Consider the following 15,496-nt stretch of genomic DNA (forward strand, 5'->3'; position numbering starts at 1 on the left):
AAATTGCTGAACTACAGAATTGTGAGCTAAATAAATGGTTGTTTTAAGCCACCAAATATAATGATGAAAAAACAACAATAAGGTATATAACATTAACCCTCATGGGGAAATAGATATTAGTTACATAGTCACATATACAACACAAAAATCTGTACCAATAATTGTGCACATTTAATAGATTTGTAAACTGAGGATGGAAGGAGGGAGGGTTAAATAAACTGCCTGAGGTCACATAGCTTCTGTGTAGTAAGGCCAGGATTTGAACCTGATTATCGTTGCCACAGAACTGCACAACGTCCTTAATATTTACTGATTCTGTACTCAGCCAAAAAAAAAATCATGCTGAATAATCTAACTTCTTAAATATCTTCATTCTGAGGAAGAGGAGCTCTGGATAGGAAAAGTGAGCATTGTCATCCCTGGGAATGACTTCATATTATAAATTCATAAATGGACTTTCTTGTACATATTTTAAGCCTCACATGATTTTTTTTCTTGGTGTCATTTATCAGCCTACCATCAGCTCTGATGGTGACTGATTATGTTAGTCAGTTGCTGAACCTGAAGGCTGAACACCCTACCAAGGCCATGTTGCCCTGTGGGAGCACTTGGCAGCCAGTCGTTCCCTGAAATTGACAAGTATAAAAAAAATCACATAACAGTGAGGTAGGTAGAGTGTAAAATTCAAGCCGCATTTATTATAATTTTCTCTCACTTCCGTGAGAAATAAGTATTATGTAGAATGAAACTCTAGTCTGGTTAAGCATGATGGCTAAGACAATTTCATATATTCACCAAATCATTTCGTTTTCCTCCTGGGCGTTCAGCTAAAATAAATTTTCCAATTTATTTGACTCTAGCTTGGGTCATGTGGCTAGTTCTAGCCAACTGACGGGGAGGGAAGGTCATGTGCAACATCTGGTCAAATTCAGTGAAGAATAAGCATACTTTCTTCAGATTCTTTCGCTTCCCTTAATCTGTCAACAGAAGATCCACTGTGACAAAGGTGAGGATGGTGACGTTATAGCATGAAAGATGTTCAAATCCCTGAATAACTACTTGGAAGACAGTAAACTCATTGACCTGCATTGGGTAGTCATGTCAGCAAGATATAAATTTTTATTGTGTTAAGCCATTGGGATTTTGAATTGTTTGTTACAGCTGCTAATGTAACTTGCCCTAATACAGACCTTTTCAATTTTTGTTTTCTTATGTGTTTCCTAATTAAACTGATGGAACAGTTTCTAATATTTTGGGGGTTGAGCTATCTAGCACATATCATTGACATTAGAAAAAATAAATGCACATTTTTTTGTCTCTCTATCCTCTGTGATTTCTCTTTTACAAACAACTGTTCTTTGATCTGGTTATTTGGTATAGTACTTACTGAAATATTATATCACTTAATTTTAGTGAATTCACCATTGTTTCAATTTATTTTTAAATCTCAGTATTTTATTAAGTCAAAATTAATAAATCTATATAATGAATCAATATCTGCAAGTCAAAATCAAAATTAGTTAATGGCTTTTTGTTTAATGAAAATAGCATATAATAATCTATTATCTTAGCAATAGATATGTATGTATTGCTAAGATATGTATGTATTGACGAAAACATGTAAATGCTTCCTTTTCTTTTAATCTATCCTAATGTATGGTTACTCTTCATAGATAACTCTAAATGGTAATGCTTCTTTGTATTCAGTGCAATGTTTAAGTGAAAAATTTAATGCAAAAGAAACAAAAGCTAATGATTTAAAGGTTCCGTTTAATCATACCCTCCCCAGTCTGTGTCTCTTCTGGGACCTCAGCATTTTTTTCTTTGTTCACATGTTTATTTTCTCATTTCCTTTCCTTGTTGTCAGAACATGGCAGTATTTCATTTTTACTTGCCAGAAAGATTTTTTACTTCAGTTTTATCCCAGTTTATTCAGGACTCTGTTCACCATCATCCCCTTAGACTCCAGAAACTTAATAGGTTTCCAATATCTTAGTTCTCACAAAATATATCATCTAGTTCTAATTGAATGTCTCCAAATAATATTGGTAGGGAACTTTGGCAAAGGCTGTAGAAACATTATTTAATAGCAAAGTCAGTTCATGTTCCCTTTCCCCTTACTGCCCTTGTTCCCCAAGTAAGGATGCCAGGACAATTTAGTGTAGGCTGAAATCAGTAATCTCATGAGGATGGGGGGGTGGGGAGAGACAGTCAATCACAGTAATTGAAAACAAAGAAGTTGGACGGAAAACCAAGATATTTAGAAACTTTCAAATGCTAGCTCTTTATTTTATGATGAAGTAATTTAGTATTTTTTTAAGTTTCAATCTTTCCCATCCTAACACAAAGCAAATTGTTCCTTCTAACACAGGCTTTATTGAGGCACAAACTATAACAAGCTGTGCCTTTTAATGTGTAGAACTTCTCTGCATACAACTGCTATTCATTGATGATGATGTTGATGATGTATATATTATCAGATGTAATTATAGACATTTTGAATAAGAAAACGTGCATTTTGGAGGATGTCCCAGGGAGGAGCAGCTAGTAGCCAATTGCCTTCAAAATAGATAGTTATTACATTAATTTTTTTCCTAATGTACAGGATCAGTGGTAAAGGCTTGAAAAATTTTACAAATTTAGAAACCTGACTTTATCTCTCAGGGGAAGAATTACTTTAAACAAATTCCAAAGACTGTACTAAACCACGATGCTAGCGTGAACCCTGTTATTGCCACCAGTATGTTCTCTGTAGTCTCTGTAGCTTCACTTGGGGGCCTGATTATAATCAAAAATTTGTAGGAGCAGAACAACGGACCCTGGGCATATCAGCTCTATAATAGCATAATGTAAAGGAAGGGCTGTCTTTCAAGGGTTCAAAATCCTTAGATTTGCTGACTATCATTAGGTTTTTGCAGGCATTAACATGATAGAAATCCTCCTGCCAGTAGGAGAAGGCTGCTGAATAACAGTTAATTGGCTTTGGCAATATTTCACTCTATGATCTTACTTTTTAATCTCAGTACCAAAATGTACGAATCCCCTTCAATATCCATTCTATGTATGTTATAGATTCAATATAGTTATTGTGAAGGATTTTTATCTTAAATGTTCTGTATTTGATTTCTTTCATGTTTATGTCTTTGATCAGAGTTTTGATATCATAACTCCAGAGAAAACACACTTTAAAAAGAGTTGATCAATCCTCAATATCTTTTAGATATATTTTATTTGCTTTTTTCCTTGTATGCATTAAGAAATGGAGTGTTTAATATATTTACATCTATACCATTTACCTCTTTAAAGCCCATATTGAATGTTAACAAAGATATTGATATGCTGTCACTGTGATTATCCTTTGGGGCCCACCTATCTGCATCTTATGTGGAGTACACTGACATCACAAGCCAATAATTGTATGACCTGATGGATGACGACATTACCAAGTAGTAATTCTTGAATTATTTCAATGCCTGTGTGTGCGTGTACCTTAACAGTGTAAGCCTCTCTGTTCCTAGCAAACTCAAGACAAGGTTTACCATAACTTGGCCTAGGAGTGTTAGAATGAGAAATTTGTGGAATTAGGGAGGGTCTAATGAAAATCAGGCATTTAAGAAAAAGGCTATGTAGGGCAATAAGAGGTCAGGTCCCATCTGGGGTTAGAAATTAGTATGGTAGGAGAACATGTCCAGGATAGGATTATCCAACTCAGAAATGTGAAGATTTCCAAAGATTTTTTGAACAGTGTTACTTTTGGCAGATTTGTAATTTACTGATTTTTTAATGTCTCTGTGGAAGATGCCACAAGACAAAATCTGGAGAACTGTGTCAGAAAAACAAAAATCTGGACCAGAAAGAAAAGAGAAAAAGGCTCTCATTTAGCACACAGTACTAGAGAAGTAAAGGGGCCAAATTAAAAAGCATATTAAACTGGTTAAAAAGATAGTACCTGACACACTAAAAGAATAGCTGAGGGACTTCAAATACCCTACCTGGGTCCTACCCCCAGAGATTCTGATTTTAATAATCTAGGGTGTGGTCTAGGCATTGGAATGTTTTAAAACTCTAGAGGTGATTCAAACATATGGCTGAGGTCAAGAACCACTACACTAGAGGGGAAATTAATTCCGCAGAATAGGACGTGGGAGACAGAAATGCTAATTAAGTCCTGGAACTTTGAAATGTTGAGTAAAGTCTTGATGGGAATATGGTAGAAGGATTGTTTTTTACTAGCCTCCCAAGGACCACAGGCATCAGAAACATCAACAGCAGTTTCAGTTCAGGAATCTGCTGAGGCTGATTCTCCAGCTGAAAAACAAAACAAAACAAAACAAAAACATGGGGAAGAAGTGGAAACTCTCTGGGAGGCAGATTTCTTGAATTCCACAGCCTGAAGCAAGAGTAAAAGCCCCTGCCCTGGGGCACATAGCTTCCAGACTGAAGAAACCCCTGGCTGAAGATCCTTGCTTACAACAGAATCTGTCACTTGACAGAACACATACTCAGTGCAACACCAGGGACCAGAATACCAGGGCTTAGCAGGAAAATGGGAATTCAAAGGCAGTATGCAGAAAGAAAGAGAAGCCTAAGATGGACCTGGTAATTGGGCCTGCCGTCACTCACCTGTGCTAGAAAACAGGATGTATAAAAACTGTGCTAAGAAACAGGAATATCTCCAATAATACTCTGAGAGAAGAGCCATTGTGTTTGGGGATGCTGTGCTGCTCATACCGTAGGTGCATCAGAATGACCTGGAGGGTTTGTTAAATCATTGATCACTGGGCCCCCCTCTCGAGTTTCTGATTCGTTAGGTCTGGAGTGGGACCTGAGAATTAGCATTCCTGACCAGCTCCCAGGAGATGCTGATGCTTTGAGAACAGCTGCTCTAATAATGGTAACACAGTGCCATAATTTAACTCCTGGTGGGAGATTTCTCCCAATTGTACTTGAGCTCACACTATGCAGACTAGAGACAATGAACATACGCTGACCAATATCTGGATGAGGTCAAACCAAGATTTCTTCCATCTTCCAACTTCTCAGGTACCATCAACTCTCTTCTTGGTCTCTGGTAACAGTATGTACTGGTTTGGGGAATATACTTTTGCCTAGAATAACTATTTTAGGGACTCAGTATTACCTGGTTTTTAAAAATTTGATGAGGGTTAAGGTCAATAATGTGATAATATTGTATGTGCAATTAATGCTTCATTCTCTTTAAATATCAAGGTCATGGGAGACCTGGTAATGAACAAATAGCAATTTATGTGCCTCTGAAGAACTACATCTGTATCTAGCAGAGGCTACTCAGGTTGTAGTTACTGAAAGAAGCCAGCTTGACCCAAGCAAAAAGAATTCATCTAGCTGGGATGAAGCAAAAGAAATTGAGAAAGGGGAGTTTTGGACTGCATATTCTTTGGACTTTTAAATCACAAGGCAAGTAATTCTGACTTTGTACAGCAATATCTTTGGATTTAAACAAGTTTAGACTTTAATATGCAAGAGACATTAATGTGCAGTTTTTAATTTTTCCTCAAAAACTTTATAGAGGTAGGAGAGCTATATGCTAATCTGTGTCCTCTATGTTTCTGAAATTGTCTTATTGGAGTGTATTTACTTAGCATTTCATTTCATTGCAGAAACTCTCATAAACTCTGATATTAGATAATGTGGCTTGATATAATTTGAGGTAGAACGCAGAACTGAGAGTGAAATTTCAGTCTTAGGTGCAGAGAGGCCTTTGAGATAAATTCACTGATGTTCTTGGATCCACTTCAGAGTTTTCTGGGGCCAAAATCTACAGACTTCCAGAGGACATCTAAGAGTGCCAGTTGGCATGAGGGCAGGCCTCACGAAGGTAGGAGTGACTGTCCTAAGAAATGGGCTGCTTTTCTCTCTTGACATGGAAAGCTATATTGAACCTAATGGACAAGCCTGATGGCTTGAGAGGCCACCGTGTTGGGGAGTGGGTATATCCTCTGTGGGCCCCTTTACTCACTCTTCCTATGAGAGGAAGAAAGACCAGGGTAATTGGTGAGTGAGAGAAGGAGCTTGGCCTGAGTGGTTCATCTTTTCTTTTAGGGGAAGTTGCCTGCCTGTCAGGAGCATAAGTTCTGGTTTGCCCCTCTGTGCATGCACTAAGGTTTACTGTATTCTGAGGCCTGTGGTTGACCAGCATTGCCTGTGACTGATGACCTAGTCTGTTTCTGAAGTTTTGTATTAAGAAGCCCATAGTTGCTTCACACCTAAGTCATATATTACAACCTAGCCTTTATCAGTAATAAAGGGGATATTTTGAATGTTATTTGTCTGAGTCCCATTTCTGTCCCTCAGTTGATTCTAAAGTTAGGTAGGGCATAGCAGAAGCACGTATGAGGTTCCTTAAAACCTAACACTATTGCCCAGAAAACTTCAATATTATATGTATCTATATGTATCATAATACAAAATGGTATGCATTTTCAAATATGTACTTGGCCCCTGGCTTCATATTATTTTCTCAACTATTATTTTTTCTTTGCCTCACTCTCCTAATTTATATTTTTATACTATAATGTAATATAACACATAATTAATAATATACAATATAAGATGTGATATTATAGACAATATAATATACTCTATATTATGTATATAATAAACTATTTTATGAGATAATATTATTGCATGTAGCTTATATTTAATCTAATTTTATCTATATTTTATTATATATATTTATATATCTATTTCTGTATTCATTATAGCTTTTATTCATGTAAGTAGACTTACATACTGTTCAAAAAAGGTGGTGGATAAACATACAAGTAAAATAATGGCAGGTTTGGAGACATAATTTCTCAGCATATGTATATATTTTGTGACTGAACTCATAGAAACCTTATGTCCCAATAACTACTGATCTTGTTTATTCTTATTTTTTCACTTCCTTTATTGTGTTGAAATTGTGTGTTTATAAGATAACTAGACTGAGAGATACTGAGGGACAGGGAGGGTCTTGGTCTGATTTACCTGCTTCTGTTCCTGGCTCTCAGCAAGAGATTGGGAAGTGGATGCAAGGTGAACCCATGCCCAGTAGAGTTAGTCTTCATTATAGCGCAAATCCCATCCCTTCCCTCCTCTGATCACCAGTGCATAAGCTTCCGTGGCTCTTGATTCAATGACTGATTCCATGGTAAAAGTAACATTTATTGAACATTTGCTATGTGCCAGGCTCTAAGTTAAACCATTAAGTTTTTAATTTAATTCTCACGAGTTATCTTATAAATAGGAAGCTGAGGCTCAGAGAGGTTGTATGACTGTCCAAGGCCACACAGTTGGTGCGATGGACTTGGGACTCACACATGAGGAGACTGACTCCATAGCCCGTGTCACTCAACACTGTGAAAAACGGGCTCTCAAGGATGAATGGGGTGTGCGCATGAGCAACACCCAAAGCTAGTGGTTTCTCCCACCGTTCTTTGTAGTGTGTGTGGTAATGATTTAAGTGCCCAGGCAAAGCCAGAGTGAGAAGCAAAAGTCCTCATCTGTTTATTTGCTTAGTTTAGGGTCGCCACTCTGCCAGTCTATACCTAACCAATAAGCTCAGTTTCTCAGCACATAATATTTAAAGTATAGGCCCATCTCCCTTTTTGTTAAAGTCTTCGAAATCCAGAATGCTATTTGGATTTTTACTCTAACACTAAGTAAGATATTTGTAAAACAAAACAGAATTTTAAATTTATCTTTCTCCCAAATTATCCCACCACTTGCTACTCAGTCTTGAAAGTGTTCTTTGTTGTTATCATTATATCAGAAATTGGTTTCTGAACATGTTAAAAGGCGCTGGGCCGTTCGGCCTGAGTTACTAAAGAATATTCTTGTGGGTTCCACATGCTGGCATGTAGGTATGCTAAGTGCAGTGAAATTCTGCTCTAAGCATAAGTCTGGTACTCAAACTGATTTAAATGATTCATGTTAATTATCTAAAAGAATGTGACCATGAACATTGGCAGTGAAAGCTGTATCTTATTTTCTACTTTATCTTGAAAATGAATGAGGAAGAAATGTGTTTGGCAAAGATTGCTCAGTCCCCATATTTTTGACAAAGCTGCTTTCAGTTCAGAAGGATCATCTGTCCTGTCTCTCCCTTAAATACTTTGACAACTGAGAGAGATGCTTAGATAGTGTGTTAATTGCAATCACTTGAAAATTTTTTTCTGATTCCTAATAATCAAATTACTTAATTTCAGAGAAAATAAACCTCAATATTGGACACAGCTAAAAGAAGTAAAGATGAAAGAGAAGGAACAGGAAAATAATGGAGGTTTTAGTGCCAGGGTCTCTCTAGTTTGATGTTAAAAGAGCCTGGTTTAAATTTTACTCTGAAACTTACTAGTTGAATAACCTTGGGCAACATTCTGATCCTTAGTTGTTTTTAATAATAATAATATTAATAACAAGTCTTATTTCAAGGGACAGTTATGATAATTAACTTATATTTGTGGTCTCATAAATAATGTATAATACAGATACAAACACAAACAAATCACTGGCAAATACTATGAATACTTTTTTGTTTCCTGTGAGCCTGCATGATTGTACATTTTTGTTGCTTCATTTTTTTAAGGTTTTCAAATAGCTTACAATAAGAATCAAATGGTTTAAGGCTGCTTTTGAAAGAAGCATATGGAAAGTCAGTCAGACAATTGTATTAAAAGATCATCAGCAAAATTCTTTCCTCTCATCCTCCAGAGGATCTTCAGTGAAAAGGGAGGGTAAAGAGAAAGATTAGCTTTTATTTTTTGCCATATCCTGAAAAGAATATTTACTTCAGGCTGACTGACACTGTAACAAGTTACTTCTTCCAATAAGAGGTATTTTATATGCCAACCATACATTTGAAACTTTAAAACATATTGTATAAATTGGCCAAAGTGAGACATAATTCCAAATATAAAGATAAAAGTATTGCATGCCTTTTTCACCAGAGGAAATAAATTGTAGAAATATTTGTAATTTAATTACTTTTTGTTCAGAAAGTATAAAGATGAGTTTTGAGACAAACTATCCTCTAGCATTAGCAAAGTTCTATACCAATTTATTATACTTAGATAACCTAATTTTAAGATCCTTCTTATACATCATTATCTAAAGTGGATGTTGCTTTCTATAAGTAGTCCTAAATTAGTTTGATTCTACTTAAGTAATTTCAGGTGTTACAGACCATCAATACGTATTCTAAAAGAATAATAATATGTGTTGCATAACACCCTGTTATGACAAGAGAAAAGAGATCATTGCTCCATTGTTAATTGATACAACTGCCTTCACTGAGTTCTCTCCCATTCCTATAACTTAACTAAATTTAATTTTCATCCCTTTGATGAGCTTATAGCTTCTTCATCCATAAATGCTATTTTTGAAGCTGAGTGTGTTTATTTCAATGGGAGTTTTCTTTATAGGGTTAATTTTAAACAATCTAGCCACTTGTTCTTTCTGTGAAAGAGAAAAATTGGCCTTCATTTTAAGATCAATGGAGAGTAATAGCAAGAAAAGCATTCCTCATTCAAGAAATTTCCTATTGGCCAATTGTTACTGATGTGTTTTTCTTTTTATTAGTTGTTAATGTTATTTACTTATGAATGCATACCTTATCTCATTCCAGAAAGTATATAAGGCAGCTTTTAAAGCATGTATGGTAATACTTCAAAAAATCTCCATGAGGAGATTAGGATGATAGGAAAATAAAGGTGTGGGAAATAATATGACACCAGGGAAGAATGAGGCAACAATTAAGAGCCATTTTTCTGAGCAAAATGATAAGCACACTTAGTTACAAGATGTATGGCCCAGAAAATAAACAAATTTCTCAAAAATTGCAACCTGTTCCTCCACGTTCTCATGAAAGAGCATTGTGTGGCGTTGTAAATGCCCTCACGCCACCCTACAGCAAATACAACCAAGTGCTTCTTGGGACCACAGGGTATAACATTCCTGGTATTTATTGAAGATGCAGGAACAGTGCAGGCTCACTTAAGTAGAGGTAATTATGTAAGACTAAATAATGTGATATAGGTGAGGAGAAGTCTAATTATCTGGTTGGAGCCAAGGAGAATTTCCTGGAGGAATGGAAGTTCATATCTTTCAGCAGAACTTCCATAAATATTAACATAGTCACTGAGCACTTTTCTGGGCAAAATAAATTACTCATGGTCAGGACCAATGTTTTTTTAGACCTAAGATGAATGGAAAATCAATAACCCAAAAACTATAGCATGAAAATGGAAACAAATACCTGCCTTGGTCAAAAACGCAGTCTCAACTTAAGCCACTCAAAGAATACAGAAATTTGAACTATTTATTTTTTTGGTGAACCCTTTAAGGAAAATAGGGAAATGTTTCCCTGGATCCTAGACTCCCAAATATATATATATATATATATATATATATATATATATGTATATGTATATATATATGTATATATGCATATATTCAGGTTATTACTCATAACTTAGATATATGTTGGCAAATACATATTCACAATTATTCTTTGAAGTATAGACTAAGTAGTTAGTCTAACTAAGTAGTTAGTCTAAGCCATTTTTTCCTTACAGTAATTAGATAACAGTCAGTTGTCTATAAATGTTACTTCTAGTTCACATTATTCACCCATAGAAGAATGCTTTTCTTTCTAAGAGTGCAGTATAGAATGCACCTGGCATTCAGCTCAACCAAAACCAGTTCAAGTTAAAAGGACAATTAGAAAGTGGTAAAAAATGGAGGGAGGATAATATAATCTTTCATTAGTCTGTTGGAAATTATTTTCTGATATGAGAACATCACTATGATTACCCATTATGAATAACTGTAATCTTAGTCAAGTTACTTAACTGCTCTGTGTCTCAATATCCTCATCTATATTCAATGGGAATAATAATGGCACTTCATTGTTTTTTGGGGAGGAATAAATGAGATAATACATGTGATATTCCTAGAACACTACTGACATATAATAAGTGCTCAGGGTTAGCTAGTATTCATCAGTAAGCAAAACGTCTGCATTTTGGTCTTGTGGCTTATAACCAGTTCCTATCCATATCGTTAAAGTAAAATGAAAGCTCAGTAAAAACTGCAACAACTTTATGTTATACCAACAAATTTATCCATTGGCTAATATAGAACATTATGATGGAATTGCTGGGCCTAAAATCTTTTTCTAACATAGTATCCAGTGGATCCTGGATATTCTAGATCATCAGAAATCACATAAGTCATGAGTCTGAAATACTATTGCTGCATATAATTTTCAAAACAGAAATACTTTCAATTACCCTTTTCCAACCACTGAGGAGGTAATGAATATACTACCACCAATAGAAATCAATAAAGCTCTATTGAGATTCTAACCCTGGGAATCAGGGATGGTTTGGTTCACTGACTAGATAAATTGTTGGACTCATAAATGGAAGCCTTGCAGCCTTATAGTAATTCAAATCTGGCTTTCAGAAAAAAAAGTTGAAATCATTACATTGTAGTAGTTTTCTGTTGCTGCATTGCAAATTGTTATAAACTTAGCAGTTTAAAACTATACCCATTTTTAAACCCATAGTTTCTGTGGATCCGAAGTCCAAGGATGGCTTGACTGGGTTCTCTGCTTAGGGTCTCACAAGGCCAAAATAAAGTGAGGGCCAGGGCTGTAACCTCATGTAGTATTTGAAGGACTTGAAGTTTCTTGTATCTTTAGGACTGAGTTTCTTGTATCCTTATATGCTTGCTGACTGTCAGCTTCTCCTCAGCGTCTAGAGAATTCCTGCATTCTTGTTATGAACATAGACCCAACTATTGATATCTTTAAAGCCAGAAACAGTTTCCCCTGCATTGAATTTCTCTCATGCTTCAAATTTTGTCCCTAACCTCAAGACACTGATTTAAGGGGCTCATGACTTTAGGTCAGGCTGACCAAGATAATCTCCCTTTTTAAATTTCAACTGTGCCATATAACATAACCTATTACAGGAGTGATATCCCAATATATTCATGATGTTAACAATTACAAAGAGCATGGACACATCAGGGGATGGGCCACTTAGGGCACATCTTAGAATTCTACCTACCACATATATCAAAGGCCTTAAGTATTAATCATTCCAAGTTTAGACCAAAGGGTCTACTCTATTGGCATAAGATGCCAAGTCTTCAACTTTAAAAGAAAGAAATTGGCATTTGGAAGCAGTTATCCTATAAATTTACAACTTTAGAATATAAAGTTGTCTTTTGTACAGATGAAATAAATTCTAGGCTAAATTATGCAGAACCCTACTCTTGGCATCAAGGACAAAAAACTGAAGAATCTGATCCCATCGTTCCCTATATCTATCATTTACTATGAACTTTTTCATCAACTGGACCTTATATGGGTGTGTTATCAGTGTTCACTCAAAAAGTGTCACATAAGATCAAGAACATGTGCAACCACTGCCTTTAATTTGTAAAGATGAGATAAATAAGTTTATTTGACCTTCCAGAATCTGAACTTACAAGACTGCATTCAAGAAATTCATGCCATGTTAACCAAATTCTAGAATGCATTCACATGACTGGAAGTATTGGCTTTATTTCATATTTTCTCATATATGCTAGTTGTTTGTTTGTAAAGAATTTATAGTAATAAGTTATTGAGATCTGAGTTAAAGTTCTGAATTTTGTTCCTTATGTCATCTTATTTTCTTTATCATATTGATTTTGTTTGTTTGGGGATTTTTTTCCAGTAGGTGGTGGGTGAGTAGGTTGGTTGACTGATTTTTGCTGTTGGAACAACTTCATAAATGTCTTTAAAAAATTATGTATAGTTGATGTTTTCAAATGTGTTATAGTTTTATTATAGCACATGTATATATCTATATCTATATCTGTATCTGTATCTATATCTATCATCTACCTAAAACCAGTTTTCTGATGATGACTTCACCACAAAAGATTGTTAAATCAGGGCTGACTTGTATATTTCAGTCAACTACAAGGGATTATCAGTGGCTTTCTGGAACCCTCAGTTGTTAGGGTTTCTGAGTCTGGCTTAGCCAGTATGAAAACTAGAAATGTTTGCATGAAGTAAGGGCTAGGGTGTGTAAGGATACAATGCCACATATTCAGTACCTTACAGGAAGGTTGTTATTCCAGAATAAGCAAATACTGAGGAAAGGTTGTATAATAAATCATCTTTATATATATATACATATATATATATACATATATATATACATATATATATATAAAATTAAGCTAATATATAATATATATAATTATATATATATTATATATATATAATTAAGCTAATATGTATATATATATTAGCTTAATTTTCCTTGATGGCAGGAAGAACTTCAGACTCTCATGAGAATGTCTAGGGCCTCCTGGGCAACAAAAAGGATCCTGACAGCAAGGAATAGCTTAAAAACAGTCTGCAGATAAAATTCACATCCTTCACAGTTTTGCCTAGGGTAGGCTTGGTCTCAAATGGTAGTCCCTCTATTATGCATGTGGTCTTTGGAAGTGAATAAATAAACCCTTGAATCCAAATTCCCCAGCCCTACTTAAAATAAAGAATTCACTATGGTACTCACCGATCCAATGAAATATTTTTTTGAAGAATGACAAATAAGTTTAAATTAAAATATTTAATTTGGTAGATAACTGCAGATATGCACTAAGTTGTTTTTTTTTTTTTTTAATATTTCTGCAAGATGGAAAAAGGAACAGGGCAGATGAATTAAGCACTGAAAAACTTTCTTCTTATACTCTACATTGATGCATTAGATTAGAGATACAGAGATCACATATAGCAAGACTGGTATTAATGACTATAAATTCTCAACAGAAAATCCCCTTCACATAATAGAAGCCACACAGTGAAATGAATCAAGCACTGAATGTTGATAAAGACTTAAAAACAGAGTCATAACTAAATGTTCAGAAGAAAAGCGGCCTGCTGTCAAGCCTGAAACTTTACTAAAAAGAAGGGAAGAGAAATATAGACAGAGAGAGAGAGACAGATGGCAAAAGAGAGAAAGACAGGAAAAGAGTAGTGCAGAGAGAGAATACATAAAAACTACTGTACTGTGAAAACCTAATTCTTGTATTTTAGAAGGCAACATAAACAATAATGAGAATGTTTACTATCTTAATAAAGATGTATCTAAGTCCCATACAATTTAAATACATGCTTTTGTCTAAATATTTCATTTCCCTAGTTATCAAAAGTAGTTATTCTAAGAAAATTTACACTTGAATGACTGCCCCAGATATGTTCTGATCTTGTCAAGGTGATGTAATTTCCCTTTCGGTTTATTTGTACTTAATTAGTTTTTGTGAATGTTGTACATTCATTAGACTCCAGCATTTCAAGGTCTGCTTGTTTTCTGATTCAGAAAAATTAGTCTGTATCCTTTAGTTATGTAAAAAGCCTACCATTTAATTAGGAACATGTCATATCAGATTTAGGTAATGGTCTGTAACTTTGCCAATGCCTACATTACTGCTGAGGGTAATCAGTCATTTAGGGAAGCGTATTTGCGCTTGGAATACAGTAAAGTTTCAAATCATTGTCCTTTTTCTGCATTCTTTTAGTTTTCTTCTATTACATTTTAATCTCATGTCTTTTTTTCTTTACTTCAAACTTCCCAAACTTCCTTATCATTTTATGTGTGCTATTTGAATTCACCTTTTCCTCATTGATTGCCTCTTCCCCTAATTTTCTCTGTTCTAACTTGATAGAAACTCTTTTATTTTTCAATTTTATGAGGAAATATAAAGAAAATAAAGTGAAGTATAAAGAGAGCAAAAGGGTTTCCCAATGTTAACCTCCATCACATTGAACATGTTCTGGAGAAAAAGTTAATATGAAATTATTAAGATGGAACATCTCCACTTACAAGTAAACAAAAATCTATTTAAAGAGAAGAAACCCTAATAATTCCTCATACAATGCTTTAAAAAGTCTCAGGAGTGGGAAGAATCAGTTACCTCAGCTTGACCCATTGGTATGTTTTCATAGTTGTGTAGATTATCCAGGTCTTCTAAGGTGGCGTCATAGGTTTCTGAGTCATAGTTGATGGATTCTAGAGTCGGGGCAGTCACAGCAGCACCCAAGATGACAAGTCCCAGCACGAGTCTTGCTAATGTTTTCATTTTTCAAACTTTCCTAATCATAAAATATTAAAACACATACATATTTAATTGATAATAACTTATGAATAGTTTGCACTAAATAGGAATGATAAATCACTGTCAATACTGAGAAACTCAAGCTGGTAGCTTTCTTTCCATGGATAATTTATAAACATAGCACATGAAATTGTGTGGCTTCTGAGGACTATTGATGCCAGATACTCAAATGAATTCACAAACCTATCCACATTTTTACGGTAGATATTGGAATTATGGTGAAATTGATTTTATTTTATAGAGAAACATGGAGAAAATGAGATGCAGAAAGATTGTGGTATACTTATTCACAAAAGCC

The 15,496-nt window shown here is 34.9% G+C and overlaps 1 protein-coding gene across 1 annotated transcript in view; it reads right to left on the reverse strand.

The window, feature by feature from the left end:
• The window catches only part of EPYC (epiphycan), a 34,518-nt gene extending 19,356 nt beyond the window's left edge, over positions 1–15,162 (reverse strand). The window contains exon 1 of the mRNA XM_036867141.1: positions 14,998–15,162. Within this exon, the coding sequence (XP_036723036.1) occupies positions 14,998–15,162 (165 nt within the window). The remainder of the gene's footprint in view (positions 1–14,997) is intronic.
• Positions 15,163–15,496: the final 334 nt, after the last annotated feature.

The sequence above is a fragment of the Balaenoptera musculus genome, chromosome 10, assembly GCF_009873245.2.
Source record: "Balaenoptera musculus isolate JJ_BM4_2016_0621 chromosome 10, mBalMus1.pri.v3, whole genome shotgun sequence".
Lineage (NCBI taxonomy): Eukaryota > Metazoa > Chordata > Mammalia > Artiodactyla > Balaenopteridae > Balaenoptera > Balaenoptera musculus.